At 47.4% G+C, this 14223-nt stretch overlaps 1 protein-coding gene across 3 annotated transcripts in view; it reads left to right on the top strand.

Moving 5' to 3' along the window:
- The window catches only part of LOC139402970 (E3 ubiquitin-protein ligase DTX4-like), a 35962-nt gene that overhangs the window by 19900 nt on the left and 1839 nt on the right, over nt 1–14223 (top strand). For all 3 annotated transcript variants that reach the window (XM_071146787.1, XM_071146788.1, XM_071146789.1), the window contains 3 exons: nt 11253–11476; nt 12800–12861; nt 13246–13632. In XM_071146787.1, the coding sequence (XP_071002888.1) occupies nt 11253–11476; nt 12800–12861; nt 13246–13632 (673 nt within the window). The remainder of the gene's footprint in view (nt 1–11252; nt 11477–12799; nt 12862–13245; nt 13633–14223) is intronic.

A 14223-nucleotide genomic window follows, 5' to 3' on the forward strand; every position in this document is an offset into this window, starting at 1 on the left:
GTGTGAGTAATATTTACTCCTCACTTTTTGTTTATTTCACTTTTGTTTATCACTTCACTTGCTTTGGCGATGTAAACTGTTTCCCATGCCAATAAAACCCTTAAATAGAATTGAATTTAATTGAAGAGAGAGAGAGAGAGAGAGCAAGGTTAATAGAATCTCTGGAAACCGAGCCAAAAGTAAAAAAATGGCAACAGGTACAGTATTTTGTAACGCAACAGGGTTATGTTGCATTGACTGTGTCTGGCCAATAGGGGAGCTCTCTGCCACTTTAATAGTCCACCAATCTACTGCTTTGTCTGGCTGTGATGCCGTTTTCATACAGCATATTGGTTAGCAATTTTCAAATGTACCAAAGTTATGGAATAACAAACTGGTGTTTTAAGTGTGTGTGTGTACTTACACACGAGAGTATGAGAATGCTTGGGAGTTTGAATGATTTAGCCTTGGGAGCAACAATCTTCATGACCATCTGGGGACACAGGGAGGAGAGGAGGGGGAGGAGAGGAAGAGAGATAACAAAGAAGGGGAGGAGTGTGTGATGGAGTGGGGGTTAGGGTCACTAGGGGTCAAGAGGCTCTCCCACCCCACCCTCCTCTCTCTTCTCCCACACCCAACCCTCCTCTCCCCCACCCTCCTATCTTTCTTCTCCCCACCCGCCTCTCCCCCACCCTCCTCTCCCTCTTCTCCCCCACCCTCCTCTCCCCCAGCCACCCTCCTTTCTCCTCTCCCCCACCCTCCTCTCCCCCACCCCACCCTCCTCTCCTCCACCACCCTCCCCAGTCTCACTGTCTGTCTGCCCCTCTCCCACTAAGACACTAGATACACAAACAAACAACCCCAAAGAGAAATAAACGGTGCACTGCAATGTCCACATTCCATTGTCTTCCTAAGCTAACTAGTAAAGTATGTACACTGAGTGCACTAGGTTGACTAGTACAGTAGTCTTAGAAGATCTAGGATCAGCCTTCCTAATCCTAACCTTAACCAAACTGATCTTAGATCAGGGTTCAGGAGAAACTGCATCCTATTCAGAAGCAGGAAGTGTGATTATCTAGGAACCAGAGTTTCTCACCCGGCTGAGATGCAGAGATGCTAATTCAAGTCTATAATAATGTCATTATTAACTAATTAGCACAGGAGGTGTGAGAGTGAGGGAGAGTGAGAGAGGGAGAGAGGGAGAGAGAGAGAGATGGTAGGATATAAAAAAGGGAGAGGAATATACAGATAAAACAACAGACAGACTCAGAGGGGAAGGGCCTTGGAAAAAGTAAGACCTCATCTGACCCTGAGAAAAGAGGAACAGATGAATGGAAGAGAAAGAAACAAATAGAGATCTGGGTGAAGGACGTCGATGAAGAGGAGCGTGGGAAAGACATTCAGTTCATTTGTTTCATCTGCATTCTGGATAATGGGCTCCATGTAGTAAAGGCCCAATGCAGATGTTTTTATCTCAATATCAAATCATTACTGGCTAACAATTAGGTACCTGACTGCGATGGTTTTCAATTCAAATGGTCAAAAAGAAACAAAAATAGCTTCTTAGCAAAGAGTCATTTCTCAAACAAGAATTCTGCTCTGGCTGTCTGGGAGGGGTCTGAGTGGGGAGGGGACAACTGAAAACAAGTTATTATTGGCAGAGAGGTTTGGAACTCTCTTTCTTATTGGTCTGTTAACTAATTTCCCGCCTGGTGATGTCACCAGGGAGGCCAAAACTCCATCCCCCGCAAAACAGCTCTTACACTAAAAGGGCATTATCATCACTTTCACAATCTCTCAGTATTATTCCAACCTCGAAGCGTGGAAATATACACTGAGTGTACAAAACATTAAGGACAACTTCCTGATATGGAGTCGCACCCCCCCCCCCCCTTGCCCCCAGAACAGCCTCAACTCGTCAGGCATGGACTCTGCAAGGGTGTCAAAAGCGTTCCACAGGGATGCTGGCCCATGTTGACTTCAATGCTTCCCACAGTTGTGTTAAGTTGGCTGAATGTCCTTTGGGTGGTGGACCATTCATGACACGCATGGGAAACTGTTGAGCGTGAAAAACCCAGCAACGTTGCAGTTCTTGACACAAACTGGTGCACCAACAATACCCCGTTCAAAGGCACTAAAATATTTTGTCTTGCCTCTTCACCCTCTGAATGGTACACATACACAATCCATGTCTCAATTCTCTCAAGACTTAAAAATCCTTTTTTAACCTGACTCCTCCCCTTCATCTATGCTGATTTGAAGTGGATGTAACATGTGACATCAATAAGGAATCACAGCTTTCATCTGGATTCACCTTATCAGTCTATGCCATTAAAAGAACAGGTGTACTCAATGTTTTGTACACTCGGTGTATATAAAAAAATATGGAAATCACGTTTTTGACTGCACTGAGCCTTTAAGGTCAAATGTGTTAGTGCCTATGTACTATAGGTGAAGCAGGCCATGTGTTAGTGCCTATGTACTGTAGGTGAAGCAGGCCATGTGTTAGTGCCTATGTACTGTAGGTGAAGCAGGCCATGTGTTAGTGCCTATGTACTGTAGGTGAAGCAGGCCATGTGTTAGTGCCTATGTACTGTAGGTGAAGCAGGCCATGTGTTAGTGCCTATGTACTGTAGGTGAAGCAGGCCGTGTGTTAGTGCCTATGTACTATAGGTGAAGCAGGCCATGTGTTAGTGCCTATGTACTGTAGGTGAAGCAGGCCATGTGGTAGTGCCTATGTACTGTAGGTGAAGCAGGCCATGTGGTAGTGCCTATGTACTGTAGGTGAAGCAGGCCATGTGTTAGTGCCTATGTACTGTAGGTGAAGCAGGCCATGTGTTAGTGCCTATGTACTGTAGGTGAAGCAGGCCATGTGGTAGTGCCTATGTACTGGGCTTTGTGGGCTATGTGGAGGCCTACAACGGTGTGTGTAACTATCGGAGTGCAGACATGCTAGTGTGTGTCACTGCGTCTGCGTCACAGGTGGTTGGTGGCACCTTAATTGGGGAGGATACACTCGTGGTAATGACTGGAGCAGAATCATTGGAATGGTATCAAAAAACATCAAACACATGGTTTCCATGGTTTCCAGGTGGTTGATGCCATTCCGTTCGCTCCGTTCTGGACATTATTATGAGCCGTCCTCCCCTCAGCAGCCTCCACTGGTCTGAGTGGGTACATGTTTGTGTCAGTGTGTCTGAGTGGGTACATGTTTGTGTCAGTGTGTCTGAGTGGGTACATGTGTGTGTGTCAGTGTGTCTGAGTGGGTACATGTGTGTGTCAGTGTGTCTGAGTGGGTACATGTGTGTGTGTCAGTGTGTCTGAGTGGGTACATGTGTGTGTCAGTGTGTCTGAGTGGGTACATGTGTGTGTCAGGTGTGTGTATATATATATATATATATATATATATACACTGCTCAAAAAAATAAAGGGAACACTTAAACAACACAATGTAACTCCAAGTCAATCACACTTCTGTGAAATCAAACTGTCCACTTAGGAAGCAACACTGATTGACAATAAATTTCACATGCTGTTGTGCAAATGAAATAGACAACAGGTGGAAATTATAGGCATTTAGTATGACACCCCCAATAAAGGAGTGGTTCTGCAGGTGGGGACCACAGACCACTTCTCAGTTCCTATGCTTCCTGGCTGATGTTTTGGTCACTTTTGAATGCTGGCGGTGCTTTCACTCTAGTGGTAGCATGAGACGGAGTCTACAACCCACACAAGTGGCTCAGGTAGTGCAGCTCATCCAGGATGGCACATCAATGCGAGATGTGGCAAGAAGGTTTGCTGTGTCTGTCAGCGTAGTGTCCAGAGCATGGAGGCGCTACCAGGAGACAGGCCAGTACATCAGGAGATGTTGTGGAGGCCGTAGGGGGGCAACAACCCAGCAGCAGGACCGCTACCTCCGCCTTTGTGCAAGGAGGAGCAGGAGGAGCACTGCCAGAGCCCTGCAAAATTACCTCCAGCAGGCCACAAATGTGCATGTGTCTGCTCAAACGGTCAGAAACAGACTCCATGAGGGTGGTATGAGGGCCCGACGTCCACAGGTGGGGGTTGTGCTTACAGCCCAAAACCGTGCAGTGCAGGACGTTTGGCATTTGCCAGAGAACACCAAGACTGTGCTCTTCACAGATGAAAGCAGGTTCACACTGAGCACATGTGACAGACGTGACAGAGTCTGGAGACACCGTGGAGAACGTTCTGCTGCCTGCAACATCCTCCAGCATGACCGGTTTGGCTGTGGGTCATTCATGGTGTGGGGTGGCATTTCTTTGGGGGGCCGCACAGCCCTCCATGTGCTCGCCAGAGGTAGCCTGATTAGGTACCGAGATGAGATCCTCAGACCCCTTGTGAGACCATATGCTGGTGTGGTTGGCCCTGGGTTCCTCCTAATGCAAGACAATGCTAGACCTCATGTGGCTGGAGTGTGTCAGCAGTTCCTGCAAGAGGAAGGCATTGATGCTATGGACTGGCCCGCCCGTTCCCCAGACCTGAATCCAATTGAGCACATCTGGGACATCATGTCTCGCTCCATCCACCAACGTCACGTTGCACCACAGACTGTCCAGGAGTTGGCGGATGCTTTAGTCCAGGTCTGGGAGGAGATCCCTCAGGAGACCATCCGCCACCTCATCAGGAGCATGCCCAGGCATTGTAGGGAGGTCATACAGGCACGTGGAGGCCACACACACTACTGAGCCTCATTTTTACTTGTTTTAAGGACATTACATCAAAGTTGGGTCAGCCTGTAGTGTGGTTTTCCACTTTAATTTTGAGTGTGACTCCAAATCCAGACCTCCATGGGTTGATAAATTTGATTTCCATTGATCATTTTTGTGTGATTTTGTTGTCAGCACATTCAACTATGTAAAGAAAAAAGTATTTAATAAGAATATTTCATTCATTCAGATCTAGGATGTGTTATTTTAGTGTTCCCTTTATTTTTTTGAGCAGTGTGTGTATATATATATATATATATTATGGTGGATTACACCTATGGTCTCTAGTTGCTGTGTGTGTAATGATGAGTGGTTGTCTCTGTCTTTCTGTCTCTCTGTCTCTTGCTTTTCTTTCATTCATGGTTTAGGGTTGTACACTGGTCATTCACTCTCTGACTCACTCATTGTTCCAGGTGTGTGTGTGTGTGTGTCAGTAGGACAGCTGGGAATTGTGTTAATGCATTGTAGATAAGCTGGGGCTCAAACGAGACTAAACCTTCTCCACAGTGCATTTCTACCTCACAATAACCGTCACGCTGCACGGTCAGCGGTCTCGTACGGCTTACTGTAGTATTAATAACCTCACTGACTGGTTACTGTCTCCATCTTCATTCAGCTCAGGTCTGGTCATAGGTCTAATAGGCCATTCAGCACTTAACATGACCCCTGTGTGTGTGTCAAGTTGTCAACAACACTGACTTGAGGTCAGACTGGATCTACTGTAAACTCTTAGAGAAGAAGTAGCTACCTAGAACCATAAGGGTTGTTCAACTGTCCCCATAGGAGAACGCTGTGAAAACCATTTTTGGGGGTTCCAAGTGGAACTTTTTTCACCACCAAAGGGTTCTTTCTGAAAAAATCTATACAGTAACATATGGGGATATATCATTTTTGACGATATATCGTGTCTTGTTGTTTTGACAATATCGCAAGATTGAACACATGTATTTTACCCCCAGTTCTGATCTTGTCTCATCGCTGTAACTCCCCAACAGGCTTGGGTGGCGAAGGTGGAGTCATGTGTGCTCTGAAGCATGACCCGCCTAACCACCCTTCTTAACACCCACAGTCCCTGTGGGACCTCCCGATCACGGTCGCTTGTAATACAGCCTGGGATCAAACCCGGGTCTGTAGAGACGCCACAACAAGCCACTACCTAACGGGTCAACAAGCCACTACCTAACGGGTCAACAAGCCACTACCTAACAGGTCAACAAGCCCGTTGCGATACATGCGATGCAGTGCCGTAGACTGCTGCCCCACTCAGGAAGCCCTCGTAGTATTATTTTAGCGCCAGCTGCCTCAACTCCAGTGTCCTTCCTTCAGAGCTTGTTCTCCATCTGTTTCAATACGGAGACATTTGGTTTTCATCACTTTCATTTCCATGACTGATTAAAAGTCATGTTCTCATGGCTCCCTCTTGTCCCTCTGCAGCAGACATGAGGTCTGAAATGAAATCACAGTAGCGAATCGAAATACATTTAGAATCGTGAGAATTGTAATACATATGGTATCAGGATAATACTGTATCGTGAGGTCCCTGGCGATTCCCAGCCCTACACACACACACACACACACACACACACACACACACACACACACACAGTGAGTCACTCACTCACTCAGTGACTGTGACACCTGCAGGGAGGGTTAACCAAAAGCCTCTTAGCTCCAACTCAAAGCTTGTTAAGGCAGAACCCTGAACCGGAAGCAACAGATGATGATGACAGTCACCTGCCACCAGTCCCTTTCACTGTCCTCCTGTCTGTCTGTCCTCCTGTCTTCCTGTCTGTCTTCCTGTCTGTCTGTATGTCCTCCTGGACCTGTTAGGTAGTGGCTGGTGGACCCGTTAGGTAGAGGCTGGTGGACCCGTTAGGTAGTGGCTTGTTGACCTGTTAGGTAGTGGCTTGTGGACCTGTTAGGTAGTGGCTTGTGGACCTGTTAGGTAGTGGCTTGTTGACCTGTTAGGTAGTGGCTTGTTGACCTGTTAGGTAGTGGCTTGTTGACCTGCTAGGTAGTGGCTTGTTGACCTGTTAGGTAGTGGCTTGTTGACCTGTTAGGTAGTGGCTGGTGGACCCGTTAGGTAGTGGCTTGTTGACCTGTTAGGTAGTGGCTTGTTGACCTGTTAGGTAGTGGCTTGTTGACCTGTTAGGTAGTGGCTGGTGGACCCGTTAGGTAGTGGCTTGTTGACCTGTTAGGTAGTGGCTTGTTGACCTGTTAGGTAGTGGCTTGTTGACCTGTTAGGTAGTGGCTTGTTGACCTGTTAGGTAGTGGCTTGTTGACCTGTTAGGTAGTGGCTTGTTGACCTGTTAGGTAGTGGCTTGTTGACCTGTTAGGTAGTGGCTTGTTGACCTGTTAGGTAGTGGCTGGTGGACCCGTTAGGTAGTGGCTTGTTGACCTGTTAGGTAGTGGCTTGTTGACCTGTTAGGTAGTGGCTGGTGGACCCTTTAGGTAGTGGCTTGTGGACCTGTTAGGTAGTGGCTTGTTGACCTGTTAGGTAGTGGCTTGTTGACCTGTTAGGTAGTGGCTTGTTGACCTGTTAGGTAGTGGCTTGTTGACGTGTTAGGTAGTGGCTTGTTGACCTGTTAGGTAGTGGCTTGTTGACCTGTTAGGTAGTGGCTTGTTGACCTGTTAGGTAGTGGCTTGTTGACCTGTTAGGTAGTGGCTGGTGGACCCGTTAGGTAGTGGCTTGTTGACCCGTTAGGTAGTGGCTGGTGGACCCGTCAGGTAGTGGCTTGTTGACCCGTCAGGTAGTGGCTTGTTGACCCGTTAGGTAGTGGCTGGTGGACCCGTCAGGTAGTGGCTTGTTGACCCGTCAGGTAGTGGCTTGTTGACCCGTCAGGTAGTGGCTGGTGGACCCGTTAGGTAGTGGCTGGTGGACCCCTCAGGTAGTGGCTGGTGGACCCGTCAGGTAGTGGCTGGTGGACCCGTCAGGTAGTGGCTGGTGGACCCGTCAGGTAGTGGCTGGTGGACCCGTCAGGTAGTGGCTGGTGGACCCGTCAGGTAGTGGCTGGTGGACCCGTCAGGTAGTGGCTGGTGGACCCGTCAGGTAGTGGCTGGTGGACCCGTCAGGTAGTGGCTGGTGGACCCGTCAGGTAGTGGCTGGTGGACCCGTCAGGTAGTGGCTGGTGGACCCGTCAGGTAGTGGCTGGTGGACCCGTCAGGTAGTGGCTGGTGGACCCGTTAGGTAGTGCTTGTGGAGTTTCTTTAAACTGGGTTAAGGATAGAGATATAATAGCATGTTATCATAGTGTTTAATAGCCGACTGACTGGTTAATAGAGGACATTATTAAACTGCGGTGTGTGGTGACCATGAACTGAGCTGTGGTGTAGTCACAACATACCATCTATAACTATTATTACTATACTACCATCACTACATACCATCTATAACTATTATTACTATACTACCATCACTACATACCATCTATAACTATTATTACTATACTACCATCACTACATACCATCTATAACTATTATTACTATACTACCATCACTACATACCATCTATAACTATTATTTCTATACTACCATCACTATATATCATCTATAACTAGTATTACTATACTACCATCACTACATACCATCTATAACTATTATTACTATACTACCATCACTACATACCATCTATAACTATTATTACTATATATCATCTATAACTATTATTACTATACCACCATCACTACATACCATCTATAACTATTATTACTATACTACCATCACTACATACCATCTATAACTATTATTACTATACTACCATCACTACATACCATCTATAACTATTATTACTATACTACCATCACTACATACCATCTATAACTATTATTACTATACTACCATCACTACATACCATCTATAACTATTATTACTATACCACCATCACTACATACCATCTATAACTATTATTACTATACTACCATCACTACATACCATCTATAACTATTATTACTATACTACCATCACTACATACCATCTATAACTATTATTACTATACTACCATCACTACATACCATCTATAACTATTATTACTATACTACCATCACTACATAGTATGCACAGTATGTAAACATGCAGTGTAATTGTCTATTTGAAAGGTCACACAAAAGCAATGATATCCTCACTTTGGTGGGTCACAACACGAGGAACAAAGCTCCCAGGCTCAGCCCTCCTGCCGTGTCTGTGTGGTTGCTACCAGCGACAGTAACTCACAGCTCTCAGAGCGACTGACTAATTTCATGTCGGGAAGCAACAAAACGAACAGCAAACCCTGTTTGTGATGCGTGGCAGCGCAGGAGGAACAGCGCAGGAGGAACAGCGCGGGGGAAAAACTATTGTTTTTGATAATATTTGCCCATTCTAAATGACACCCCCCCGTCGAGGGGAGATGTAGCATGGTTAGTTAGACTCCACAACTCTGCTGTGGTGTAGCCTGTACAGTACCGTTTACACATGGGAAGCTCTGTGGTTATTATATTACTAGTCATTTAAAAGACCAGGCCAAGTCGTGTCAAGACTGGGTTGTGTTGTGGTGTAGCCTGTACAGTACCGTTTACACATGGGAAGCTCTGTGGTGTAGCCTGTACAGTACCGTTTACACATGGGAAGCTCTGTGGTGTAGCCTGTACAGTACCGTTTACACATGGGAAGCTCTGTGGTTATTATATTACTAGTCATTTAAAAGACCAGGCCAAGTCGTGTCAAGACTGGGTTGTGTTGTGGTCAAGTTTGTTGTTCATTATTGGGGATTTCCCAGTTCCGTGTGTGTGTGTGTGTGTGTGTGTGTGTGTTTCCGTAAGTGGTTAGTCAGGGTGGTATTAGTCAATAGAGCCGGTGACGTGGTGAAGGTAATCCATGATCCTGGGTGTGTGATGTGATGCTCACTGTCAGTTCTGTGACGTCTCCTCTCTCTGAGGTCACTGGCCAGCAGATGGAAACTCACGGATTACATATATAAGACAGGACGCACACACACTTGGTCCGATTCACACACTGCTTCTAGGACAGAGGGAGAGGAGGAGGTCTGTAGAGAGAAAGAACAGAAACTGAGTCCAGCTCAGAGACAGAATAAAGGTTTGCGTAGCAGCCAATTCAAGCTGTGAGAGAGAGAGAGAGAAAGAAATAGAGAGCGAGAGAGAGAGAAAGAAATAGAGAGAGGGGTAAAGAGGAGTGGAACCTCTTCTTCAACTTCTCATTGACACATCCCTAGTGGTTCTCTGTTCCCCTGGTGAAGAGAAAGGAAATCGATTCCTCCGTGACTCGTTTTCTTGTAGTTTATTACTTAATTGATTGTGCCGGGACTGACCTCTGTGGGAGAATGACAATCCTCACGTCCTTAATGTGAGTATCCATCCCTAGGAAGAAGTGTGCGTGTGTGTGTGTGTGTGTGTGTGTGTGTGTGTGTGTGTGTGTGTGTGTGTGTGTGTGTGTGTGTGTTTGTGTGTGTGTGTGTGTGTGTGTGTGTGTGTGTGTGTGTTTGTGTGTGCTGCTGCTGCTGATTTTATCGACAATGTAGGATACCCAAGGACAACACAAATCGTCATATCTTATCTATCTGCTCCAATATCGTTGACACTCAAAAGCTGTGTTGTCTGTGGTAAAAGTAGATGATCTGGGGAACTAGAGTTTAGTACAATATCTTTGGTGTGAATGACACAGACGTTCTACCTGGACTCTAGAATGGTAGAGTCGCTATTGGCGCGTTCTAGAATCATCCAGAAATATGTCAAAGGACAAACAATAGGGGATTGTTTGACTGACACCGTCAGAGCCGTATATAGCTGGAGGCATCCTACGTGGGCTCTGGTCAGGCGTAGCTCGCTGTGTAGGGAATAGGGCGCCACTTAGACCCAACCCGTGTTCTCTGAAACGTACAGGCTAGACAGAGGATATCTGGCAGTACCATCTATGGTATGAGTCTTTGACCCAGATCAGGAGACTGGCCGGTGGGCCACACGCACACACACAGCCACACATAGAAATAGATTATTCTAATTTTATGGGCACACACAGCCACACACAGCCACACACAGCCACACATAGAAATAGATTATTCTAATTTTATGGGCACACACATACAGGTCATTGGCTCCTGGACATTTTTTGAATTGGTGACATGCAGCAGCTGGTCGTAGTAGGTGAGGTGTTGTTGCCAATAGAGATTACAGCTGGCCCGTGTACACCTGAACGACTGCTTCCCAAATGGCACCCTATTCCCTACATAGTGCACTACTTTGGACCAGAGCCCTATACGTAGTGCGCTATCTATGGTGGGGTGCCATTTGGGACAGACTTCTCTACCTGTCTATACTGTAGGTGGCTTGGTTAACGTCTTGTAATCACACGGACTAGGCTCGTCCCAACCCTGTGTGGGGGTCAGCAGTGGGCCTGCTGTATTTCTGTCTGTTAGTGTCAGGGAGGGTTTGTTTAGTGCAAGTCCTGTAACAGCTGATCCCAGGTCAGCGCTGCAACTCCCAGAGTCTTCCCAGGCGTATGTTTGGTGAGATGCCAGTGTGTAACCAGCATGTGGTTCCCGTTGTGTTTCAGCGTGCCCACTGTCCCAGTGAAGAACCTCAGTGGGAACAGCCCGGTCCACCCAGCGCTGGCCGGTATCACGGGGATCCTGATGAGCGCTGCGGGGTTCCCTGTGTGTCTCACCCGCCCACCCAAACTGGTGCTGCACCCCCCGCCCGTCAGCAAGAGGGACATCAAGCCCGTCCCCGGCCTGGGTCACTGCTGCCGCAAGACCACCAAGAAACAGGCCCGCAAAGGTACAATAGGACACACTATAAAACCAGCACTAATATATAGGCCTATACACACACACACACACACACAGTCACACACACAGACACCCCTATACACAAATTCATTACATTGTGTGGAAGATTTTTGCTCTACACACTCATATGTTCTCTCTCCTTCTCTCTCTCCTCCTGTCTCTCCTTATGTTTTCTCTCTCCTTTCTCTCTTCTCTTTCTCCTCCTTTCTCTCCTTATGTTTTCTCTCTCCTTTCTCTCTTCTCTCTCTCCTCCCCTTATGTTTTCTCTCCTCATCTCTCTCCTTATGTTTTCTCTCTCCTTTCTCTCCTTCTCTCTCTCCTCCTCTCTCTCCTTATGTTTTCTCTCTCCTTTCTCTCTTCTCTCTCTCCTCCTGTCTCTCCTTATGTTTTCTCTCTCCTTCTCTCTCTCCTCCTTTCTCTCCTTATGTTTTCTCTCTCCTCCTTTCTCTCCTTATGTTTTCTTTCTCCTTCTCTCTCTCCTCCTCTCTCTCCTTATGTTTTCTCTCTCCTTCTCTCTCTCCTCCTTTCTCTCCTTATGTTTTCTCTCCTTCTCTCTCTCCTCCTCTCTCTCCTTATGTTTCCTCTCTTCTCTCTCTCCTCCTTTCTCTCCTTATGTTTTCTCTCCTTCTCTCTCTCCTCCTCTCTCTCCTTATGTTTTCTCTCTCCTTCTCTCTCTCCTCCTTTCTCTCCTTATGTTTTCTCTCTCCTTCTCTCTCTCCTCCTTTCTCTCCTTATGTTTTCTCTCTCCTTCTCTCTCTCCTCCTTTCTCCCCTTATGTTTTCTCTCTCCTCCTCTCTCTCCTCCTTTCTCTCCTTATGTTTTCTCTCTCCTTCTCTCTCTCCTCCTTTCTCCCCTTATGTTTTCTCTCTCCTCCTCTCTCTCCTCCTTTCTCTCCTTATGTTTTCTCTCTCCTTCTCTCTCCTTATGTTTTCTCTCTCCTTATGTTTTCTCTCTCCTTCTCTCTCTCCTCCCCTTATGTTTTCTCTCTCCTTATGTTTTCTCTCTCCTTCTCTCTCTCCTCCTTTCTCTCCTTATGTTTTCTCTCTCCTTCTCTCTCTCCTCCTTTCTCTCCTTATGTTTTCTCTCTCCTTATGTTTTCTCTCTCCTTATGTTTTCTCTCTCCTTCTCTCTCTCCTCCTTTCTCCCCTTATGTTTTCTCTCTCCTTATGTTTTCTCTCTCCTTATGTTTTCTCTCTTCTCTCTCTCCTCCCCTTATGCTTTCTCTCTCCTTTCTCTCCTTCTCTCTCTCCTCCTCTTTCTCCTTATGTTTTCTCTCTCCTTCTCTTTCTCCTCCTGTCTCTCCTCTCTCCAGGTAAGACAACAGAGGAGGTGGTGAAGCAGTATCTTCAGAAAGTCAGGATAGCACCAGAGGAGGTGAGACCTGTTCTCTCCAGTCATTGGTTAAGTCTGAAATGACACCCTATGCCCTATAAAGTGCCATACGTTTCACCAGGGCCCATAGGGTGTCATTTGGGACGGGTCTATTATCATCACAACACATTATCTGTTGAAGGAAATGTGGATAGCCAAGTACATATTTAAAGAAAGACCTGCACGCTGCTCTGGCCTGTAACACTTTCATTGATTAACGTTACCTATTGGCCAGCTAGCCTTCGTCAGCGCTTTCAAGAATTTTATTGAATGATTCCCACTCACCTGCAACAAGCTGATTCAGCTGTGTGGGTGCTTTTCCTATTTTGGATAGCTAAGTACTTACAAGTTGGCTAAAGGATCCCTCCTATCCTCTCCTCTCCTCAGAACTGTACCATCTGTATGGAGGCCCTCGGGGGGGTGTCAGGCTACAAGGGTGGTGACTTCATAGGTCGCCTGGCCCAGTGTGGGCACCAGTACCACCTCCAGTGCCTGGTGGCCATGTACAACAACGGCAACAAAGATGGCAGCCTGCAGTGCCCCACCTGCAAAACCATCTACGGCGTGAAGACGGGCAACCAGCCGCCCGGGAAGATGGAGTACCACGTCATCCCCCACTCGCTGCCTGGCCACCACGACTGCAAGACCATCCGCATCATCTACAACGTCCTGCCTGGCACCCAGGGCCCAGAGCACCCCAACCCAGGCAAGCCCTTTACAGCCAGAGGGTTCCCGCGTCACTGCTACCTCCCAGACAGCGAGAAGGGACGCAAGGTAAGAACCTACGCTTTGACATATTCCATTGTAGCAGATACTGTTGTCCAGTACAACTCAAAGCTTTCTGGATTTTAGCCCAATCTTTGTCCTTTATAAACCCGGGACGTTTTCCCTTGAAGTTGTATCGAGGAAACTCTGAAAGTTGAAATTATGAATCCGTCTCTAACCATCTCACCTCCTTTTCCCTCCACCTCCTCTCCCTCCACCTCCTCTCCCTCCACCTCCTCTCCCTGCACGTCCTCTCCCTCTCTCCCTCCACCTTCTCTCCCTCCACCTTCTCTCCCTCCACCTTCTCTCCCTCCACCTCCTCTCCCTCTCTCCCTCCACCTCCTCTCCCTCCACCTCCTCTCCCTCCACCTCCTCTCCCTCCACCTCCTCTCCCTCCACGTCCTCTCCCTCTCTCCCTCCACCTTCTCTCCCTCCACCTTCTCTCCCTCCACCTCCTCGCCCTCTCTCCCTCCACCTTCTCTCCCTCCACCTTCTCTCCCTCCACCTTCTCTCACTCCACCTTCTCTCCCTCTCTCCCTCCACCTTTTCTCCCTCTACCTCCTCTCCCTCTACCTCCTCTCCCTCCACCTTCTCTCCCTC

Source organism: Oncorhynchus clarkii, unplaced genomic scaffold, assembly GCF_045791955.1.
Source record: "Oncorhynchus clarkii lewisi isolate Uvic-CL-2024 unplaced genomic scaffold, UVic_Ocla_1.0 unplaced_contig_2111_pilon_pilon, whole genome shotgun sequence".
Taxonomy (NCBI): domain Eukaryota; kingdom Metazoa; phylum Chordata; class Actinopteri; order Salmoniformes; family Salmonidae; genus Oncorhynchus; species Oncorhynchus clarkii.